At 39.2% G+C, this 14,852-nt stretch overlaps 1 protein-coding gene across 1 annotated transcript in view; it reads left to right on the forward strand.

Annotated features, from left to right (window-relative positions):
- Positions 1 to 1,574: 1,574 nt before the first annotated feature.
- ctdp1 (CTD (carboxy-terminal domain, RNA polymerase II, polypeptide A) phosphatase, subunit 1) overlaps positions 1,575 to 14,852 on the forward strand; it is an 86,324-nt gene continuing 73,046 nt past the window's right edge. Inside the window, exons 1-7 of the mRNA XM_042506262.1 lie at positions 1,575 to 2,056; positions 3,934 to 4,017; positions 5,153 to 5,246; positions 5,846 to 5,974; positions 6,621 to 6,771; positions 8,898 to 8,988; positions 10,358 to 10,524. Coding sequence (XP_042362196.1) covers positions 1,764 to 2,056; positions 3,934 to 4,017; positions 5,153 to 5,246; positions 5,846 to 5,974; positions 6,621 to 6,771; positions 8,898 to 8,988; positions 10,358 to 10,524 — 1,009 coding nt within the window. The 5' untranslated portion in view covers positions 1,575 to 1,763. The remainder of the gene's footprint in view (positions 2,057 to 3,933; positions 4,018 to 5,152; positions 5,247 to 5,845; positions 5,975 to 6,620; positions 6,772 to 8,897; positions 8,989 to 10,357; positions 10,525 to 14,852) is intronic.

Raw genomic sequence — 14,852 nt, forward strand, 5'->3', positions numbered from 1 at the left:
TCTTGGTGGTGCACTCTCTGGTGGGAGGGGCTGGTAATACGTCATTGATTATACGGAGTGGTTCGAGCCATGCCCTTGTCCTATAATTAGCCTATTTGTGTTTGTTATTCATGTCTCCTCCTCCAACTTTAGGCAACATCCAAACTTCAAGCTAATCAGTGACAGTAGATTAGCCTATAGTCCGCAGAAACTATTTAAAAATAGCATGACCCTCAGTCATTTAAATGCACTTTAATAGCAGAGTATTGATTGCACCCGACTGCCATTGCGTTCAACAGTAAATGTTGCACTAGAATAAACAAATGAAAAAAAAAACTGTTCCTCATGAGACTTAAGTGTAGTATTATTTCTATGTTACATCATCTTACATCAGGAAGGTCTCTGTGGACTTCCCTGTCAAGCTTTATGGAAAGTTTCAACAAAGACAAAAACAAATGTAGCAAGGACCAAACCGGAAACGTGGATTGTCCTTCAAAAGAAACGTTGTTTATTATTTACTCAGGGATCCCCCATTACAAGCACGTGAGTGTGCTCCTTAATCTTACCGGGGTCCTGCGTATGGAAATACATTACAAACATGAAATAAAAACTACGGACAGCCTAAGATATAAAATCAGTACAGGCATTAAATAAGAGTACAGTACAGAAAATAATCTGAATGCCACACTAATGGCTAAGTAGTGCGGCAATAATATGGCAATCAGACTTAACATACATCCATGCTGAACAGACAAATGCATGAATGAGAAGAGAAATTCGTGAAAGAGAACAGAAATTCATGAATTAAAACAGATAAATTCATGGATGAAAACATAAATTCATGAATTAAAACAGATAAATTCATGGATGAAAACATAAATTCATGAAAGAAAAAGAAATTAATTCAAGAAAACAGAAATTAATTCAAGAAAACAGATAAGTTCATGAAAGAAAACAGAAATTCATGAAAGAAAACAAAAATTCAAGAAAGGAAATGCATAAATGAATAAAAAAAGAATGGATCTAAAATGACAAAAAGCAAAAAACATAAGCACATATCATTAAACTGGTGAAAATTAAATTAAAGAAAAGAAAACACACAAATAAAGTGATAATAAGGCAATAATATGCCAAGTAGCCTTAATGGATAAATTCATGGCTTAACAGATAAATACATGGAAGAAAATGAAAAAAAAAAAAAAGAAATTCATTAACGAAAACAGAAATTCATGAAATAAAACACATAAGTGCATGAAAAAAGGAACGGATCTAAAATAACAAAAAGCAACAAAGAGTACATACAAGTACATTAAGTATATACAATTGAGTTAACGTAAATTAAAGTTGTAAAATTGCCCACATGAAAAAGAAACGGATGTGGGCAATATCTATAGCTAAAAGCATGAAATATATATATATATATATAAAAGTATAGATCTCAAAAAGTTTTCAGTAAACCATGTGGCGCTGGTATTTAATCGGGTATTTTATTTTGAAAGAACAGTGGAGTCTGTTGTTTTTCGTGGCTCGCGCTGCGTTGTGGACCGGATGCTGTAACGAGCCGTGTCGCTGCAGTGTTGCGCTTTCCTGTTTACGGGCGGGAAGAGCGAACGTAGCTGACTGGAAGCTACTGTGTTTAAATCTGCAGCACATTTCTTTTTAATTCTCCTCGGCGCTCATGGTTCGCGGGATTTACTGACACACGGGGGACTGCGAGGTCTTTTGGATACGTTTTAAGTGGACCGTTGCTGAAAAGTAAAGGGGTTTTGGAGAGTACGAGACAGATGGAGGATCCTGCAGATTCTGGCGGTGGTGGCGACGGTGCAGCAGCGGAGGGCCCCGTGGTGCAGGTGGCAGATATCTGCTGGCCGAGTGGGGCTCTCCCTCTTCGGCTTCTGGAATGGAAAGTCAAACCCGGGACTCTTGTTAACGTGGACTCCGTGCTGGCACTGTGTGCTCCCATACCGCAGGAGAAGGGGACAGAGGCTGCCAGGCTACCGGAGAGGAAGGTGAAGTCGGACCGTGCTGGAGTAGTCAAGGAGCTATGCTGTCAACTTGGACAAGTCATACCGCCCGGGTGGGTCACTCTGCTTGCTATAGCTTGCTAGTGTTAACTGCGCTGCCCCCTGCCTGGAGAGGCTACTGGCAACATGTCAGTTGTAGTTTTGGTACCGCTTTCTCAATTATTTACTTCCATCGCAGGGTAACGTTAGCTAGCTAGCGCGCTAACATTGCTGTAAGTGCTAAGTTAATGTTAGCTTGTTTGCTAGCTGTACTCGAACCAGCGCTCACAGTGTCGGCTCATGCCAGCGTCAAGTCACTCAAAATAAACAGGCAAAGTTTGGGCCAAAACCTTCATAATAAAATCGTATTATTTTAAATAGTTATTTTCTTGACGGTTTAGCCGTTGACATTATACTGAACAGGAAAACCAGTGGTTAGCAGATATTGTTTCAAACATTGTGCTAATTCCCACACGTCAGTTTGATCCACTTTTCAAGCTTGCGCACAGGTTAAACATATTCACGCTTTTATTTTGAAGGCGTAAGCACTTGAAGCGTTTGCTCGTTTTGTTTGCGTTGACGCAGCCGTCACTCGCGTGCATGAAATGTGTACAAGCTGTATAGGTTGACAGGTAGAGGACTGGCCCGAGGCTGCTGCTGTTCCCATTGCATTTGAACCGCTCGTTTTTAGCCTGCTCGCCTATCATTTCAGAATGAAGAGATGTATTTTCCAGCAACCACTTAAGTCATCATTTTCAAACATTCCTCTCATAACAATGAACATTTACATCTAAAATTAATGCTGACGCACCCGTGAGCAGCATCGACGAAAAGTTGTGTTGACTTCAGGTGCTTTTTGTAAACTCCTCACTTGTAAAATCCAAACTACTTGTTGTGACAGCAGTTCCCTTAGTGCACGATCATAACTGTGTCAAAAGAGACTGCACAAGAAGCAGATCATTTGCTTAAAGGCAGCAACAAAGCATTTACACAGAATAGAAGGAATTAGGGACTGTAGTTTATTTATCAGAGTAGAGGGTGGCTAAAGTATGACTATGTTGTTGTTTTGTTAAAAAAAACTCAGAATCAGAAAGAGATTTATTGCCCTATTAAGTTTTGACTTACAAGAAATTTGCTTTGGTTTTGGTGCAAATACTAAACATACAATAAACATATTAAGAGGAATAACAACAATAACAACAACAACAACAACAACAACAATAATAATAATATAAGATTTCTGTTCAGTTTTGAGCAGAGATGTGCAAAAAATGTGTAGCAAGGAATGGTGGAGGTGCACCCCATCAACTGAGCCAGAGGGTGCCCCACTGAGGGAAAATGCTTCGCCATAAATAAGCATTTTAACAGTTTCTAGCTATGATAAATTGAGTGATTTTGGTGATTTGTAATGAAAACCCACCTTTAAGGCCCATTTGCTGGTTTTGGGGTTCTGAGAGTATTAACCAGCGAAAGTTGACTGTTCCTACCCTATGCCAATTCAAAAAACATAACTCCATCCTCAGTGCTTAAAAAAATATCTGCCTCTCCATTTACACCACTGCCTCCCCTCTTGTAGATGAGGAACAGTCCCTTGCAATTCTTGATTTCAATAAGGATGACTGTGGTGTCTTAATTACAAAGCAAAGCAACTGCTTGCAAAGCTGTTCATTACAGTAAACACAGACATGTTGGATTTACAGCTTGTTTTCTGAGTGAAACCCCAACATTTGCGAGTCACTCAAAGCTTATAGCCAATATATAGTTTGAGGCTCACAGCTAAATCTGTCAAGTACAAGCGCTAAAACATGCAACATTGAATGAATTATATTTATACCAAGACTTGCATGCCATGAAGCAAATGTTCATTGAATGAGAACCCTGCTTAAAGAAGAAGGTAATGCGCTATTAGCAGTTCCTGAAAAGAAACACTAACATTTCTTTTCTTTTTCAGGGGCGTCATCGTCAGAATAGAGGAATGCAGCCATCCGATAGTGATGAAGGGTTTATGTGCGGAGTGTGGCCAGGATCTGACACAGTAAGAAAATGCAAACACAGTCGTTATTTTATGCATAGATGGAAATATATATGCTTTTATGTTCTTCATCATTGTTTGGGTGCTATAATATGTTTTACTCACACCCAAGGTGTCCAGATTAGTGCTTACAATTTCACCTGACACCTTTTAATATCACACAATTTTTTAAATGTCCGTGTCTTTACACTGACAAAATACTGTATGTCTGACTCAAAGTATTTGTGGATTCTGTATTACCATCAGATGGCACCAGAGATCAAGCAAAGAGACCCGAGTGCAACTCAGGTCATGAATCAAGCGCTGACACTCTGCACTCTCATTGGTGGTGGCAGTTTGATACATTTTTGTATCTTATGTACCTTTTAAAAAACAAAAAAAACAAAAAACAATTTGTTATATATTTGTTCCCTTTTTTCCCCAACTAATTTATTTTTCATTCGTACCTATTAATGACTGTCCAGTTCTTCATTTAATTAAAGCGTTTTCAAATTTACCCTCTTTTGAACAATCATTGACCTTCTTCCCTTAATTTCAAAATTGTTATTTAAACATGTCGATCTCCAAAATATTTTTGTCTTTATTTGTCTTTTAATATTTGTTTCTTTTTTAAAAAAAAAAACCTTTATTTTGTTTTGGACTTATTAACAACTGTCAGATTCCTTTTTTAATTACTTGTTCCATCGGGTGAAGGGGCAGTTGTTGGGGGTAGGGATTGTGGGGCAGAGAGAATGGGTACAATTGTAAGATGAACTATAAAAAAAAAATTAAATTCCAAAGCCATGAGTTACAAAGCAGGACACTCTTAATGTAACACAGATTTGAATAATTTAAAGACACAAAATAACAGTGTATTATTGTTGTGAGGTTATTGGAAGATGTTTTGCAAAATCAAGGGAAGCTGATACATGATGAAAACACCTGCTGGCACTTAAATATTAAAAAGAAGGGGTTAATTTGTCAATTGTTATGTGTTGATGGATTAAAAAAATAACTATCAGCTGAATCACTCACTAACTGTAGTATTTTCTGTGCTGAGTCGTTTGTGAAAGCCGCTTTTCTTCTCAGTCACAATACGTTCAAGGACCTAAGAGATGTACAAAATGCATGACTCCCACGATTTTTTTTCTTTTCTCAGGCTGCAGAGCACGAATGGGAACCAGCAAACTCCCATCTCCACAGCAACCGTCTCCATGGTGCACAGTGTCCCTGAGCTGATGGTCAGCTCAGAGGTGAGTCATATGATGGAGATGCATGCAGGACTGGGCTAGTAGGGCAGAGATGTTTCACATTTGTGCCTTTACAAGATCTGTGTGTGTGTGTGTGTGTGTGTGTGTGTGTGTGTGTGTGTGTGTGTGTGTGTGCGTGCGCGCGCATTGCTATTGGAAGGCCCTAGTCCTTGTAACATCTATTTTAGCAAAAAACAATCCCAATATTGGAAATTTATCGCAAACAACTAAAATGTAAAGCCCTGTATTATCCCATCCCTATTTAAAACTCATAACTCTCAGCTGAAACATCTGATAATAACATAACACCAAATGACAATGTTTGTTTACAATAATTTCCAGGTTGAAAACCCCTTGCATCAGAACATAAAACAAATTGGTACTGAGCGCACACTGCCTCAGATGGTAGAATTTTAGCCACCTAAAAAAAAACTCAGTATCAGCTTAAGTGTACTATAAATTTAGAATGTTTTATGAATTTATGAAAAATATCATTATATATTAATATTTATGAATAAAAAAAAGGCAGTGAGGTCATTCAAAAACATAAATTGATGGACTTTTTATATTATTCCATTAATTATCTTTTCTAACTCCAACAGCAAGCAGAGCAGCTGGGCAGAGAAGACCAGCAGAGACTCCACCGGAACAAAAAACTGGTCCTGATGGTGGATCTGGACCAGACTCTGATCCACACCACTGAACAGCACTGCCAGCGCATGTCCAACAAGGTACTCTTCCAGCATATTACTATTCTGTGCTGTCATCACCGGGATTGACTGAAAGGACGGTCTCGGTGTCTCTAACCAAAGTTTCATTCTCAACCACTAAATGCAATTAGTTTGTGTTTGTTTGTTTTCTTTGTCAATGCCTCCATCTTTATTTACATTAATATCAGTCAAAAAAGGCACATCATGGTTGGGTTTATATCATTCACATAAACTAAACCGAGTGAGGGCAGCAATCAAACAAATTCAAATCTGTAGACAGTCTCAAATAATTAGATAAATAAAGAGTAAATCATTCGATAGAAAAAAATAAAGAAAAATAACTTGGAAAACACAAGTGGTCAGTCAGGAATTTACATATATTAATGTAGATGTAGAGTTTTTCCATTTTGCAAGGTTTCAGCGATCTTTTAAAATGTCATTTAGAAAAAAGTATATGAGAAAAGAAAACAACATTTATGAATAAAACCCTACTTCACCCAGCAGCACTCAAAACACAGTGGCAGGCCCAAGGGGAAGAATTAGGATTTGGGCCTTTACTTACCACAAGAAACGCTGACAGCTTTCAGCCTTTCTTTATTGTTCTAGAGGAGATGTTGAGACCTAAACTTGCGTTTTGAACTGACTGAACTCTTATTATTTCCTTCAGGGTATTTTCCACTTCCAGCTGGGGCGAGGGGAGCCGATGCTCCACACACGGCTGCGGCCACACTGCAAGGCTTTCCTGGAGAAAATCGCCAAACTCTATGAGTTACATGTCTTCACATTCGGGAGCCGCCTTTATGCACACACCATTGCAGGTAATGCACTCGTTTTCACTTTTCCCACATTATGATTTCTGACATTAATTCACAGTGATTTCAGAGTGTACGGTGGTGTAGTGTGGAGCTTCAATCGGGCCCAAAAAATAAGGCTGCACAGTTTCTGTCCAAGCCCGACCCACGGCAGCAGTTTTGGGCCCGAGCCCATTTAAAAACAGGAATTTGTACTGTAAAAACAGGCCTATAGTACATTATATTTTATATATTATAAAATAAATATTTTGTAATGTTAAAACATGTATTACAAGTTAAGGACTGGCGTGTTTCCTTGTTTTCTTCCTGTCATCTCGTGCATGACAGGTTTAGCAAAACAGGCTCCGTCTCTCAGTGCTTCCAGTATGCACGGCGATGGTGATGCAGCACACAGATGTTGATCACCACTCTCTGCTGCATGTCATGCACTTCTCTGCCATTGCTGGGGAGAGAGAGCGCAGAAACTGCCAACCAATTCAGCTTGCCGCCCCCCTTTCTCTTTCTGTCATTTTCCATCCCTGTCTTGCCTTCTCTCTCTCTCTCTGTCCTCCTGTTCGCCACATGTTCTTCCACTTTCACTCTCTCTAACCCTCTTTCTCTCCCTTTCCATCCTGATTTAGTCCATTATATCTCCTACCAAAGTACCATTTAAGCAAGAGGCAGTTCACAAAACATTTTGAAAAAAATTAGATAAATAAACATTAATTTGGCAAGAACCCTACTTGATTCCATCTTGAGTGAATAGTGAGAAATTACCGCCTGGCCTGGCCCGACCTGCCGGGTTCACTGGGATGAAATTTGTCACAATGGGGTTTGGGCAGAGAGTCAAAGCTCTAGTGTTGTCGTCAGCACTTTCACCTTATAGCAAGAGGGTCACAGGTTTGAACCTCAGTTGGGGTGACATCCTGACCTTTGAAATATAACAACACTTGTTATGTCATTAGTGGCCAGGTTGTAACAGCTGAAATTGCATTAGTTAGCTAAAAGTAATGGATAACAGTTGGAATAGTTAGCGAAAAGTAATGCACAAGTGGTTTTTTTGTAGCATTAGCTAGCTAGAAGACAGCCTCAAATGAGATTTAAGTAGCATATTAACAGTTGAAATCGCCTTTACTTCTGTGCAGTTTGCATGTTCTCCCTGTGTCAGCGCGGGTTTTCTGCAGGTTCTCCGTCTTCCTCCCGCAGTCCAAAGACATGCAGGTTAATTGGTGTCTCTAAATTGGCCATAGGTGTGAATCTGAGCGTGAATGGTTATCAGTCTTGCTATAGTCTGGTGACCTGTCCAAGGTGTACCCAAGATTGAAAAAGCTTTGTCAGTCACATAGTGACAGAAAATTGCCTTTGGTTTGGGGGTTCAAACAACATGAAAAAACAAAAGCTTTCGCACCTGTGAGACTCACATAAAATCACATAATAGTTCCATAGATAATAAAATATATAGGCTCAAGCCTCCCTGCAACTGTTAAGAGGGTTTACAGCTAATGAATGAATGAAAAGTGTTTAAGCATGCAAAGACAGTTTGGAGAATTACTGCTTTTCTTCTTGTGCTTCCTGCTTGTGTCCATAAGAGGGAGATGTCTGCTCATGTTTGGAATTCCAGCTCTATGTTGTGCACCTGATGCCTCTTTGCAAGGGGGTGGGGGGCACTGTTTTGCATTAACACTTTAGCTGTTTACCTGCCACATTTTCAGGTGCACTGGGCAAACCTTCCATTTCCACCCCAGTTCTAGTGTTTTTGGCTGAAAGCTTGCTGATGTTGCTTTCCTTCTGGAAGAAAATATTTCACTTTAAGATGCATTATATTGAAGTGTAGGCAGCGTATTTATGTGCTGTCTTTTTGGTATTCTGGGTGCAATTTTTCATCATATTGTATTAAATGGAGGCAGCCTCGGTCCAAGTACTGTTCTGCCTCCACATGATGAATGTTTAATGCTTTTAGAATTGGATTTCACTACGACTGGCCCTGACGCAGGGAGGTCGGCATGTTTCAGAGCCGTGCTCCAGCTATTGACAGCTTCTGTGTGGTTGAAGGAGAATCTGACCTGGCTGTCTTACTCATTCAGGAATTGAATTGGTATTCAAATATGTCCTTCTTTTTTTATTCATATCACCCATCACTCTTTCTTTTTCAGGCTTTCTGGATCCTGAAAAGAAGCTTTTCTCTCATCGGATCCTTTCCAGAGACGAATGCATCGACCCTTTCTCCAAGACGGGGAATCTTAGGTGGGTACATGAATGTGTAGTTTGCAATCCCCATGCAGCTGTCAGCTCTCTGGACATTATTTAACCCAGTTTTGTTTTAAAGAAAAAATCTTTGTGTAGATAAAACTTAGTGTACGTCTCATAGGTCTGGGACGATTACTTACCACTCGCTTTGATACGATCACAGTGCTTGAGTGCAGATTACATTTGTATTGCGATTTCATATTGCAGTTTTTTTTTTTTTTTACCTTTTTAACACAAGATTGTGAGAAAAAGTTAAATCACACACCTCTGGAGACTGTATACCATAAGGCATATTTCCAAAAACAATGCACCTTACATGTCAGTCTTTTTGACTTTTATTTCAGCACCAACGTAAACTGCAAATAGTGGTAAATAAACCAATAATTGATTTGATGGTGTCATTGATGGTGTCATTTTTAACAATTTACGCATAGAGTGAGAAGTAAAGAATAGGCTGTTCTGCACACTGTTTATTCCTGTAGTCTCTCACTAGCCTTTTTTAAATTGCCTGTTCAAGGTGGACGTCACATGCCACCCTGCCGTTCTGTATATAACACCAATCAGGGAAAGAGGGAACAAAGCGGTCTTGCCTCTGAGCTGGGAACGGAGGTAGTAACAGCGCTGTAATGTGGTTTGTGTAAAACGTGAAGCCTGAATGTCCGCAAACTGGAAAAAACTATGAGAATCGGAAGCTCCTTACCCTCTGAGCAGAGGGCGAGATCAGGTATCATAACAGAGACAAAATATTTGAATTATGTCGATTCAGGCGTTAACCCTATGAGGTCTAAGCATATTAGCTTGATTTCTTCCAAAAACATGGGGAGTGGGCAATAACCAACTTAAGAAAGCTGATGTCAGTCCAGGTTTAGGCTTGAGGATTGATTTTAAAAAACAGCGGGGAAAAATTGCTGTGATAAGTGAATCAGTTTTTGTTTTCCACCCCTAATGTCTTGTTTAGGTTTTCTACAAGGTATTACTGGGACAGCTGATGGATGATCCAGCAGCAGTAAATTCATCCAAATCATTTTTTAAGCATCTAACTGTGTGTATCATGTACAATTTGTCTATATTGTCAGTGACTGTAGACGAGCACAAAGAGTAGAGATGTATTATTCTCTCTCAGTGTCACCAGTGAATTGCTGCTGACGACGTCTCCTAGCAAGTAAAAAAAAAAAAGAGTTGAACTCTTGGTGTAAACTTGTGATCTAAGCTTTGCTGTTCTGATCTATAGCAAAACACATTGTCTTGTCACTGCAACAGTACATCAACCGAAGAGATAAATAACAGCCTCACAGTGTTTATCTGCAAAAGTTTCTGTCAGAAAGCTCAGCAGTTTTGCTAGCGTCTTGTGATTTTTATCTGACAGGAATCTTTTCCCTTGTGGTGATTCCATGGTTTCCATCATTGACGACCGAGAGGATGTGTGGAAATTTGCACCAAACCTCATCACTGTGAAGAAATACATCTACTTCCAGGGCACGGGGGACATCAATGCACCCCCTGGATCACGGGAAGCTCAGATGGCAAAGAAAGGTACGATGACCACACATTTTTAATAAAGAGACACATTTGTAGAGAGAGTGTGTAACAAAAAAGTTGCTGACGGTTTATGCAACACTGAGGGTCAAAGTGACCAGAACGCACTGTCCAATGAGTAGTTTCCAGTACTGTGCACATTCCCCTGTGAGAGGCATTTTTAGCTGAAGTTAACAAACAAGTCAGTCCAGTGGCTTCACTGATCTCAGGCTGCTCTTATAGGGTCATAACACTCATGCAGAATGTTACACAACCGAGTACTTAGTTGGAAAAAGACACAGGGTTTACTGCACTGTATCTCATTGACACTCTGTTCTGGCACCAAGTAGATTGCAATAGGAGGACAAATTCCAGTGTTTCCCAAAGAACTAAAATGTGTGTTTGGTGGCAGTGTGTCCATGAACACAGAGCAGGTGGAACTCGTCATGAGTTCTCTTTTTGTTTTTTGAGAATTTTGAATCATGGGGTGAATAATCTGTAGATCTGATCAGAGCTGATCAAATTGATGGATGTGAGGAGCAGCTTCTGCAGACATTTAGACCCAGTGCAATGAAGAGTTAATTTAATTTTTACTGTGCCTGACGTTCTGCTGCTCCGTCTGTGCCCAGAGTACGCTCTGCACTCCGAGAGTGTTTTGCAATTGTTAACCGATCCATATATATATTCCAATAGCCTAATGAACCGTCCAGCTCCAAAAACTGAAAATCAACACATGGCGGCAGATGTTTTTACTGTGGTGGGTTGCCACATCTAAATAAGTGTTTGGGAAACTGAATTTTGGGCAAGCTGTTTAAAAATCCATTGCAATGTATGTGGAATTAATTGGTGATTAATCAGGACATTGCTTACTGTCTCAGTGCTGTTTTAAACATTTTTAACATCATTGTTGGATAAAGTATTTATTAGAAAATATGAAATTATGATGGAAAATCTCCACTGTGTTTTGAGTACATTTACCAGTTGCAGTTTCCTTGTTAATGGTACCTTCTATAATGAGTCAATATTAAATATATGTATAATGCCAGACATATGATTTCCTTTCTATTTTTAATGCACAAAATTTTGGACAAAATTTACCAAATATGTACATTTTTATGGACAAATACTTACACTTTTTTTTAAACTGATGTACTATGTGACAGTTCAATGCATGTGGCCTTTTTTCTTCACATGTGGGAGGTTGGGCAGGGTTTACACCTTATGTAGAATGAACACTGACATCCAAACAAGTACCCATGCACATCCCCATTATGAATACTGGCTTAATGAGATGCAAGTCTCAAAGAGGCCCCCCTGTGTTTTTTCTGCTTGCAGTTTATTTTTGCATTTATTGAGGCGTTATCTGCATTGACTGTTGTTTAAATCACACAAATTCCCTGCTGTGTATGTGTCTTCAACTTAATAACAGTATCTACATTCCCCTCACTCGCCACAGGAAGCAGGGAAGTAAAATCAGGGAATCAATGAATACAAACACTTTTGATTTCCTCCCATGGAGACGACATGAAAAGTATTTTGGTTCAGTGAATTTCTGCTGAAGTCAGCCTGGGAAAGACATGTTAGCCCTGTCCACTTCGCTCCCCTGGAGCCGCTGCTGAAAGACAGCTGAGATGTTTCCAGAAGAAGTCAGTGTGGATTAGACAAGACACATGTGTACCACTCACGTCTTGCTTCCAATGGCGATTTCCTGTTAGCCTCCACAACATCCATTGCAGTCATAGAACATACAACTTTTTAGGAATTGTTTCTTAAATAATAAGGCAATGTTTAGACGAGAATGGCCCTAGTAAAAACGGAAAAGTCTTTCCTTTGCATTCTTAAAAAATCTGTGTTCATATGATAACATTGTGAGAATGATCCTTGTGTACACAGATCCGCAAAAACAACCAAAACGCTTTAGAATGCATGCCATGCCAGTAGTTGGAGGTATAACATTGTAATAACATACTCATGTAATAACATACATACTTGCTCATGCACAAAGTGCGGTCGCGACGTCACTGTTCTCACAGGATCTGCACATCCTGTTTGATGACTTGTGAAACTGCTTTGTTACTTGACACAGTTCTGTTGTACAAATACAGGACACCAAACAAACTGTATTTCAATGGTCAAAAAAACTTATTACAGTTTTCTTTTCACATCTGTTTAGAGTTTTGAACAGTCATAATAAGAAAAGTCAGAAAAGTAATCTTATTTAAACACTGTTGAAGTGGCACTATATTAGTCAGTTGATAACTCCATTAGGCTCCCTTGTCATATCATTTATCAAAGGGAGTCACACAGGCTGGACCCAGACAGTAAATAGTCATCAACACTGTATTTATGAGCAGCCCACATCCTGAGTTTACACGATGAACCAACACACCTCCATCCTCCAACATCACAATGAATCAAACGCACCTGTCAATGAGCAAGGATAGAGCATCCACTTTCACCTCTGTGTGCTGAACTCAAAAAGGGAATCCTATCATAGAGAATATGTAATTCTCTTTATTATGGCAGCAGGAAACAAGTCGCTTGGAGCCGGTCAGTGTGTCTCCTTGGGGGCTATGGTATGACCCTCTCATTTACACCCACTCTCAGGCTGTCACATCAATTAGTGATAATTCCTGGTTGTACCGATCACATGTTATAACAGCTGCCAGGCTCAGCAATGGCCCTTATATTATAAATGAGTTTCAAAAAGGAATAGAGAATTTGTTATGTGGTTAACACAAGCATCAATTTGCCCAAAGAAGATTTGGTCTGGTACAAATACAAACTCTTGGAATATGACTTTTTCCTTTTTTGCTACTTTCCAGATGAGATACTTTTAAGTAGACATGTTTGGGTAAACTCTATCATATGAATGACATACACATATTTACATAAAGGATTTGTTATTTTTTAATTATATTTTTATATTTTTCATGATTACGTTTCTCTGATGTTAGCATGTAGCTAAATGTATCAACAGAATTTCAGGTGTTTCCTCCTATTAAAAATGAAAAATGAAAGCTTCTAAACACAAATAGACATGTTTAATTAGGTAAATCATCTGAAACTGGGGAGTAATTAACAACATCAGCAGCCAGGATTACATGTTTCCCTGATGGTAGCATGTAGCTACATGATTGCATGCCCTTTCTGACATCGGAAATAAAAAGCAAAAGCGTCTAAACACAACCGAACATGTTTCAGCACGGATATCATGCAAAATCAGAGGGGAAACTCAAACAGCAAGAAAGATTACACGTTCCCCTGACGTTAGCATGTAGCTACATGTAGCAGTGTACTGGTGAATGACTATGTTCAGTGGTACTTTCCCCCAATTAAAATTATTAATAATAGCTTCTAAACACTGCCAGACGTGTTTAAGCAGGAATATAATCCGAGATTTGTGAGAGATATACAACACTGGCAATAAAGATTATGCATTAGCATGTAACTACATGCACAAGTGTACTAGCAAGTGGAAAATGACTGTGTATAACAGCACGTTCTCCCATGAGAAATTAACCATAAAAGCCTCTAAACAAAACTGTTCATGCTTCAGCAGGAATATGATCTAAAAGATGGGAGGAAATGAAAACATTCACCTCAAGTACTACGTGTTTCCCCTGACTTTAGCATGTAGCTTCATACAGCAGTGGAGGCACTTGTAGCAGTGTGCTAGGAGCAGATTATCAGATGTCTTGAAATTAGAAAAAACCTTTGGAAACAGCGTATTCAGTACAGTCTTAAGTCTAACTTTTGCATATGTTTACCTCATTATTTAGCAATTTGGCCATGTTTAGTATGAACACACTTCATTATAAGCATAATAGGTCCCCTTTAAGCACATTTAAAAAACATGTATGTGCTATACTTTTGATTACAAAGGAAACATATTTGGCCTGTGATAATCTTTAATTTAGACCATCTGAATCATTATGCGATGTGGAATATTACACCACACACTGTATCAATAATTACATTGAGTCACTGTCCTGTAGATTGTCAGCCAGTTGATGCTGAAAACAATGTAAGCCTAAAAAAGGGCTCTTTCTTTTTGAGGATGTATCACAGTGATGAAAAGTTTTGCCAACAGTCTAATTTGCTGCATCAGTCTTCTGCAGGCCTGTGTCCATTGGCCCGCAACCTCTTGCGTGTCCTGCCTCCTCACATTATTTAGCTGCCCTCTCCTGTCCTTGTAGTCTGTGGTTCCACAGGATACAGCGCACTACATTTAAAATCACTGATGGATATGTATGCAGATTTTATACTACATATTTCTGTCTCATTCACATCTGTCAGGATAGTTTGCCTCTAAAAGCCATCATTCTTACTCGTCAAGTTTGACT

This window comes from Plectropomus leopardus, chromosome 18 (assembly GCF_008729295.1).
Source record: "Plectropomus leopardus isolate mb chromosome 18, YSFRI_Pleo_2.0, whole genome shotgun sequence".
Classification (NCBI taxonomy): Eukaryota; Metazoa; Chordata; class Actinopteri; order Perciformes; family Serranidae; genus Plectropomus; species Plectropomus leopardus.